Source organism: Lipophrys pholis, assembly GCF_963383615.2.
Source record: "Lipophrys pholis genome assembly, chromosome: 21".
Taxonomy (NCBI): Eukaryota; Metazoa; Chordata; class Actinopteri; order Blenniiformes; family Blenniidae; genus Lipophrys; species Lipophrys pholis.
This window is the reverse complement of record NC_137649.1, coordinates 8,241,596-8,250,430: the sequence shown is the minus strand read 5'-3', so window position 1 is coordinate 8,250,430 and position 8,835 is coordinate 8,241,596. Positions and strand designations below refer to the sequence as shown.

Sequence of the window (8,835 nt, the reverse complement as noted above, 5' to 3'; positions counted from 1 at the left end):
ACACACACACACGAAGAATTACATGAATAAAAATAGTGAGAATAAACAAAGCTTTAGTGAAGCAGACGCGCAGACTCAGATTATCTACAGTGTTTCACCTCGTCATCTCTCATTCAATCATTTTTCTTTTTTTTTAAAGAAGGATTAAGGGAGGAAAGATATCCACAGCTGACTAACAGCCAACTCCGCGCACACACACACACACACACACACACACACACACACACACACACACACACACACACACACACACACACACACACACACACACACACACACACACACACACACACACACACACACACACACACACACACACACACACACACACACACACACACACACACATCTTCCGCATTAATCTGCTGGTTGCGTAATGTGTTGACATTGTGTGTTTGTTAGTTAGCAGAGATTAAGGATGTAGGTTTACTCCTACATAAACTTTTAACGTTTATCCTAGAATGTCTAAAAATGTATCGAGGTTTAGGTTTTTAGATAAAAGCAACAGTTTGAGCCTTTTCTGTTCATTCATGTTTACATACTTTATCATCTTTATTTCTTTGTAAAAACTAAATTTACAAACAGACTAAACTATAATATTTGCAGTTGTTTCAGCTGTGTGTGACAGATGAAAGTAAATAAGTTCATTGAGATCAATAAATACTAAAAAAACATTCAACTCACTGTTGAATATACGTCAGATTTATAAAGCATAACAAATATGACACGAATGATTCAATATATTGTTCAAAGAGTTTTTATGTAAAATGTCAATAAATTCTAAATAAAAACAGGAATGATGCTGAATGTTATTTTACCTAAATAGTTTTAGTTGTAAAAACAATCATTAAAAATCCTATCAATATAAAAAATCAATACATAATCAAACAATAATTTAATCATATATATGGATTTTAATAAAACTATGAAAAATTAATTTGTTGATAATATTGAAAATCATTCATTAAGGTCATTGACCGTTTTTTAAAAAAGTTATTATGAGGTAAATTGAAGGGGGAAAAAGTTATTTTGATTGATCAACTGTTCCAAAAAATTTTTTAAAGATACGATTGTTTAATCAAATGAAATTTCAATGAAATCCTACTTAATTTTGAAAATGTGAATTTATGGTATTTGTTTTAAATTCAATACCACAATATATTGTGAAAATTAAGCACAAGTTTTTGTTTAAACCTTAAAAAATTCAATTAAAATCACATTAACATTTTTAAAAGGTACATTTAAAATATCTGATAGTGAGGACTGAAGCCAAATATATTTTTCAATACCACTAATCACAGTAAAAACACAATTGAAATCCTTATATGGGATTTATTATTATATTTAAATAATAATTGGATGTATATTTACAGTATTTTACTGTGTCTGATAATTAGGACAGAAGCCAAATGTGTTTGTTTTACACAAAAATATCACAAATTGCCAAAGGAAACAGGCTTACAAGGACTTGGAATCCTAAAAATCCCATTTACGTCATTAATCAGAGGTAAACGGACAGTTTTCTCGGGTCAAACGGATATCAGGATGACCAGTGGTTACCTATTTTCATTTCTGTTTTGCAGAATTGTAAATTTACTGATAAACGTTCAATTTGCCACTTTAATAAACAAAATAAGACAAAAAAATAGTGAAAATAAATTGAGTAAAAATGTTGGGAAATGTAAAATATTTCTTACCGTACATGAGGACGACTTTTCAGCTCACACACACACGCGTGTTTGTCGTTAATCCTCCACACACACACACACACACACACACACACACACACACACACACACACACACACACACACACACACACACACACACAGAAATACATAAACAGTGATGTGGCCCCGCCCCTTAATTCATTCGTTCCTCATGAATGTGGTATTAGTGATGAGATTGCGTTGTTTTATAGAGGTATGCCTGTGTGTGTGTGTGTGTGTGTGTGTGTGTGTGTGTGTGTGTGTGTGTGTGTGTGTGTGTGTGTGTGTGTGTGTGTGTGTGTGTGTGTGTGTGTGTGTGTAAGGTAAGGAGACGATGGAGTGGTCTCCTGTGTGATCCGGGCCATGTGCAGCAGCTCAGCGCTCTAATCTGAGAGGATTTATTCATCTGTGCAGCAGAAACTCTGAAAAATGGATCACCAGCAGCACGACTGCAGCGAAGCGTATTCACACACGGGAAACACCACATTTTCTATTTTCACATCACACTCTCACACACAGACACAGACACGCACACACTTATTCACATTTAATCACATTTTAACTCATTTCTATCATTGAAAAGCAGATTTTCTTTCTATAGTACAGCAAACTTTAATGGTTTTTCTACATTATTTACAGTCAGTCACTCTCCCCACAGAGAGCCACCTATGAACTGAACGTGTGAATACCATTTTATTCATGTCAAACACAAACCTAATTGATGCAAAGTTGTTTCTCAAGAATCTGATCGAATGTATTTAAAAGCCTGAAATCTTTAGTTGTTTATGTGTTTATGACAGAAACCTGGTATTTAACTGATTTTACATTTATTAACATTAAGCTGAATATTTTCAGACTTTGTAGCAAAAATCTTGTTAAAGAAGCAGCTTAATTTTTTCTTTCGATGTTTATTGATATTCTCAAGCCAAAACGCAGTGGGTTAATGAAAATCAATTGTCTTTTCATTTACTTATTATTTCAGTAAAAATCATATTTTTGTTTCGTACTCCTTTTTTTTTTTCAGGAGACATTTTATTTGGCTTGTTTTTTTAGCTGCATGGGTGGGTTAACATGATTTAAGCTTTAGAATTTATTACAGATCAAACTGGATTTGGTGCTTTTTACACAGTATTTACCGTCAGTCTCTTTTTATGTGGTAGTTCAGTAAGTTACAACTAAAGAAGCAACTAAAAATATTAAAAAGCCCTGAAAGCTTTGTAAATTGCACACTTCCTGTGCTTTACACTTCTCTTTTTGAGAAATGAGGCAAACATTAAAAATGCAATTAAATTCAAGATATTTTACAGGTGAAATTGATGCAACGTTTGTACATTAATCTTTTGTAAAGTTTGAAAACAACTGTTGCAATTCTTTAATCAGCCTTTAACAATGTGACTTAAATGACTTGAATGTCACCTATCAGAGGTAAATTAACAGCATTCCAAGATAAACTTCTGCAGTTTAACTTATAAGAACATGTTTTTGTTATTTGTTTTTTTTAAATCAGTTTTGAAGTGAAAAGAGAATAGAGAACAGGTGAAGATGCTTCCTGTTACCTCCTGCAGTCTGGTGGTCCAACACCGAGCAGCAGTCCTGCAGCAGCCGCCGAGGAGCCTGGGATACGGTCGGCATGGCAACAACCCGGGGCAGGGAAATCCCCCTGGGCAGGCTGGGCACGGTGATGCCACGGGGTAAACTCGGAGGGGTTATGCCTCTGGGTAGGGTTATGCCTCTGGGTAGGGTCATGCCCCGCGGCATACTGGGAAACCTGGGCAGAGTCCCGGGCATGGTGGAGGAGGACGAAGACGAGGAGTCTGAGGAGAGGAAGAGGAGAAGTGAGTTAACAAGTGAGAACTTTTCCTCCTCCTCCTACATTCCTTTGAATATTAACTCCTTCCATACAATCTGCTGGGGTGCGCACACACACACACACACACACACACACACACACACACACACACACACACACACACACACACACACAAAGTTATACATAGTAAAATTCTCCAGCATGCACATTTGTTGACTTGACAGAGTTCATTGTAAAAGTTTCCTGGTCAAAATAAAAAAGTTTCAAAAGGTTTGGAATCAGAAAACAAATAGAGGCGTATAAATGAAAAGTACCTGCTCATTCGCAGCCGATTCCCTCCAACACAGTCACACCAACCGCTGCTTATGTAATGCAGCCGGCCTCAGCAGGAGAACAGCTCCATCCAGGATCAATGGGAGGGATTGATCCGCTGATCTGCATGCCGGGCGCTCTGATGCCACTGCATGGCTGCTGTGTGATCACTGATTAACAAGTCCAACATCTTCATCAAAGTTTCCCAAGGCGAGGAAACATCACAGGACAGGTACCACCTGTCAGCCCAGAGCATCCTCCCCATGGCAGATTGATACATGAGGGGCTCCCCCTGGTGGTCCATGGAGGTTACTGCAACAACAATCAAGACATTTTCATGATGTTCATGTGTTTACTTTGAGAAAGTACAGCCTGATGTCTGTCTACCTGTCAGAGAGCACTATAGGTGATTAATTACAAAGTAAATGAATAAAATCAAACTCCACCTGCAGCTTTAATTTGTCTTTGTTGTTTCACTTTAAACATATTCAGAATAAAATCAATGATCAGTCCACTTTTGTAACAAGCCCACACATAGAGTCCTCAGAGCTCCTCCTCTAGCCCCTCTAGGGGGGCGGAGCCAAACATTTCCCCCTCAGGACCTGTCTCTCCCAGCATCATGTCGTGGGTGTCCCTGGTGCGTGTGGCAACATGGAACATGGAAACAGTCAACCTCTGTCCACGTGACAACAGAGAGGGGCAGGGCAGCTGCACCTCCTCATGGAGATGTCCACTCCCCAAGGGTGGGGTGGTGGTGGTGGTGGGGGGGGTACCTCATATTGTATGGACAGGAGCTGAACAGGTTGATCCACATACATCAGACATTTGAGGATACCTTCATGTCTGACGTTGATGTCCAGTCTGAGCAAAAACAGCAACCAAACATGCACACAAACAAAGATTCGATCCATCTTATTATGATATTCAGTGATACCGCATCCAAAACGTGTAATGTCCAGACAGAGCTCCTCTCTGTACCTGATGACTTCCAGCAGCTCCCCAGAGTTTATCCAACTGCACAAAGAACGTTTTTCTTGGGGAATTTGCAGTGACTGAAAGCAACAATGAATTCACCTGAAAAAGAAGCGAAGTCAACCCCATATATTAGTCACAGTGTCTCAGCTGCTCTTAAATCTTTAAAAAAAAAAAAAAGATATCACAGGCTGTTTCATACATTTGGAGAAATCATAAAAATGCGAGAGAAAAATATAAAAAAGAACAAATAAGAAAAAGACAGAACTCACCACCAGCAATGAAATTTGTCAGATCTCGCTCTCTCACTCTCAAACACACACACACACACACACACACACACACACACACACACACACACACACACACACACACACACACACACACACACACACACACAAATAAACACAACAACAAACAACACCTTTAGTTTTCCTTCAGTCACTAAAGTGTATTTGTTTACTTCGTGGCACCGACAGGACACAATCATACAAGGAATAGTTACTTCAAAGTCTCAAACAACAAAAGATGTCACAGAATGTAGCAACGTACAATATATTGAAAGGAACTCTCAATATATCACAAACTTGTATCTGGCGCACGAGGTCCAACCTTTGTTGTTCTTCTACACACAATAATAGAACAAAGTTTGGTGAAAATGCTCTTAAAATCAGATTCTGCCCTCTGCTGGCCAAAGTAAGCAATTACATTGAAGACATTATTCGTCAGTATCTACTCTCTTTTCGTGTTTTTCCATCTTGCTCTTGCTGTCTCATCATCACTTGCTCTCATACCCCCATTCAAACCTACTAAAATCATTCCTTCAACCACAAAAACTCACATATGTGTTCATATATCCCAGCATAAGGTCAATAAGTGTATAGACAACAAGTGATTTAGCCTCCTGTACTACAGTTACAAGCGCAATCCACACAGCAGTTTGACAGAATATAGAATGGATTTTATGATTTGTATTTATGCATTTCTGCAGATCCCAGTAGGACTATACTTAATATGTACTTTAAATCTAATATATGAGGAGGAATATACCAGTACAAATATTAAAATCAATGCTAAATGCAGAATTCTTCACAATAGCAACTCTATCATTACCAACACATGAATATTTACTACAAATATGACAATAAGACGTAACTGTACAATGTAGTCAGAAAACATCAGTGTTCAATTTCAACTCTTTGAATTATACAAAAATGTAGTTTGAAACATTATAAAAGTATTCAGTCAGTGTTCACAGCTTGGTTCAGGTCCTGTAGTTTCCTGGGTGAAAGTCAGGGGCAAAAGTAGCTGCAACTGTAATTGAAGTGGAATAACCCAGAGAGAAATTATACAGGCCGAGCATGAAACACTTCCAGGTAGCACGGAGTGCCTTGCCAATGTTCTGGAAGATAAAGAGATCATATTTATTCAATAAAGTTTATAATGACTGTAATATAGTTTTTACAAAGAAGAAGACACACGTGCCAAAAATAATGCCCACTGTTTTGTGTCACTCCTTCATGTCAGAATAGGTCTGATGGGTTATGAGTTTCCCGGTCTAAAACATCCTGAACATAGACTCTAAAGCAGGATTGGAGTTAAAGGTTGTCTGCATGGTGGTTTGAAAGAATTGCACAGCAGGAGAAAAGGGTCAACCTCCACTTGCCTACAATGTAAACACAATCCCCTGAACGTTATTGTTCTTTGTCCTCTGTGGACAGGAAAAGAGTAACTGGCTGCAGCGGATAGAGGAAGTCAAATGTTTAAAAAATAAAAATGTCAGAGGTGAATATGAATATGGACCGACTATGAAACAATTCAAAATGTGCATGTGCTTCTGTCTGGATCCAATAATTAATTTAAAAACCACAAGAACGATCAGATTTGAGCTTTGATAAGAACCACTTAGGAAGAATCTTTTTGGCCATGTGTGTCCAAAGGACATGGCTCACTGACAAAAAGGTAATTAGTATTAATGCTTATGAGAATCTCCTGCCACTGATATATCAGTTGTATTGACATTTATTTATTCAGTCATTTCCTCATAACATGTGAAGCCAGATAAACTACAATGGCCCTGAAGTCTGTGTGTGTGTGTGTGTGTGTGTGTGTGTGTGTGTGTGTGTGTGTGTGTGTGTGTGTGTGTGTGTGTGTGTGTGTGTGTGTGTGTGTGTGTGTGTGTGTGTGTGTGTGTGTGTGTGTGTGTGTGTATGAATAAAATACTGATGTTAATTAACATCAACACCCACCTTCTTCACTTTCTTGTAGTTTTCTTTCTTCCTCTTCTTTTTCTCCTCTTTGGCCTTGACTTTATCCTCATCATCTCTTAATAGCTCATACTTCTCTGGCCGAAAGGCAAAGTGTAATTCTCTGAGGTATTTCTCATTGTGCCTGCAGCTGTCAGCCTCTTGCTGGCTGTCCTCAGAGGAGAACTGGTCCAAACAGTCCACATGGCGTTGATACTTTGCAGCAGTGACACTCAGAGTCTCACCTGACGCTGATTGTCTGTCAAACAGCCTCGATGGCAAAGATTTGGGCTTCATGTTATCTGCCGTCGCAGCTCTCAGAGATCAGGCTGAAAGCAGCAGTTTCCTCAGGAGGTCAGGTATGATGTCAACAGACGTTATGTGCATGAGTGGAAGTGCATTCCACCAGTCCGCCTTTATTGTGGAGGAAGTGGCTCAGAGCCCTTAAAGGAGCAAATCCCTCTTCCTCACAAGACTGATCTCAATGCGTCTGTGTGATGCTTCATGTGGAATGCTAAAAAAAAATATTTTTATAAATCCCCAGCAGTGTTGATAGCCACACAATTCTAAGTTTAATGGCTCCACACAGGCTCAACTAAGTGGTAAAATATTCACCACATCCTAATCAGAAAATGAATGCATTATGTCTTAAGAATACTCAAGATTAATTATTCAATATTGAGTTATTATACAGAAGTGTTACCATCCATTACTTATAGTGTACACGTTTCCAGATGATTTAATTAGTCGAATTGGCAACACATATCAACTAAATTCACTGTTACGGAATTCAATATTTTGCACAAATATCTGAACAATTACTTTTACTCATTTGTAATGAAAGAATTAAATCCCCTCAAACACTTATGGTAAGGTCTCTTTGTGGGAAGCAGTGGAGCTTCTCAGACGTATTGATTGGTTGATCTCCTCCAGAGAGAGACACCAATAATCCTTTGGGTCGTGTTGACAATCTGCCGAGGCGTCCTGCTTCCATGTCAAAAAGTTAGTTTCAAAAGAGCGCTATTTCTTTCTTTATGACGGCCAAGTTATTTTTACTTAATACACACGATTAGCGTGTTTCAAAAGCTGCACTTCACTAATTTTACCCAGATGAAGACGTTGAATCAGAGCCTTTACTTTGTCACACCGGTGAACGTAACTACTTCTACTTATGTAACGAGACTTCTTCCACTCTTGCAGGTCCTCTTCTTCACTTCTTTGTGTGTTGATTTGTTGACAGTCTCTTCTAGTTAGCTGCTGTGAATAAGTTTGCTCTCTTGGCGAGAGAAAAGACCAATATGATAAAAATGTTAAAAAGCCTCTGAAGGTTATGTAACAGGTGCTCCAGGTCAAAGACAGCACACTAAAGTATTTAGTCATGAGTGGTTACATCACCGTAGTTCAATTCTTAAGTGAATAAACAATAAGCAGCTCGATGAATAGCATCTGGGTGGTCTCACATCTTTGATTTGCCGACTTCTAAACACAGAAGTTGTTAAAATGGTTACCTCATGCTTTGTGGCGTGACAAAAACGAACTCTCTGGAGATCGGGCCCGGAAGACGCTTTCTGCATCATATGAGTAGAAATCCTCCTTTTCACATCGTCTTAAACGAACAAATCAAATCCCCTCCGGCTCTCCTGTCCTACAGGCTGAAACGTCTTCCTCTCCCATCTCGAATGCCTATTTGTTATTTCTACTGCCGACCGTCTCCGTTTGCAATTTTGGCACTTAAATGTCAAGAAAAAAAACTTTCTCTTACAACCATGTAATCATCAAACAGAGCA

At 38.6% G+C, this 8,835-nt stretch overlaps 1 protein-coding gene across 4 annotated transcripts in view; it reads right to left on the bottom strand.

Annotated features, from left to right (window-relative positions):
- The window catches only part of LOC308126804 (protein EFR3 homolog B-like), a 12,896-nt gene extending 8,754 nt beyond the window's left edge, over nucleotides 1–4,142 (bottom strand). For 2 of the 4 annotated variants that reach the window (XM_080491430.1, XM_080491431.1), the window contains exons 1-2: nucleotides 3,833–4,142; nucleotides 3,265–3,522 (exon numbers count right to left, since the gene is read on the bottom strand). In XM_080491430.1, coding sequence (XP_080347556.1) covers nucleotides 3,265–3,496 — 232 coding nt within the window. In that variant the 5' untranslated portion in view covers nucleotides 3,497–3,522; nucleotides 3,833–4,142. Of the gene's footprint in view, nucleotides 1–1,697; nucleotides 1,889–3,264; nucleotides 3,523–3,832 lie in introns of those variants that run through there. The other 2 variants (XM_080491432.1, XM_080491433.1) reach the window with 2 other exon arrangements.
- Nucleotides 4,143–8,835: the final 4,693 nt, after the last annotated feature.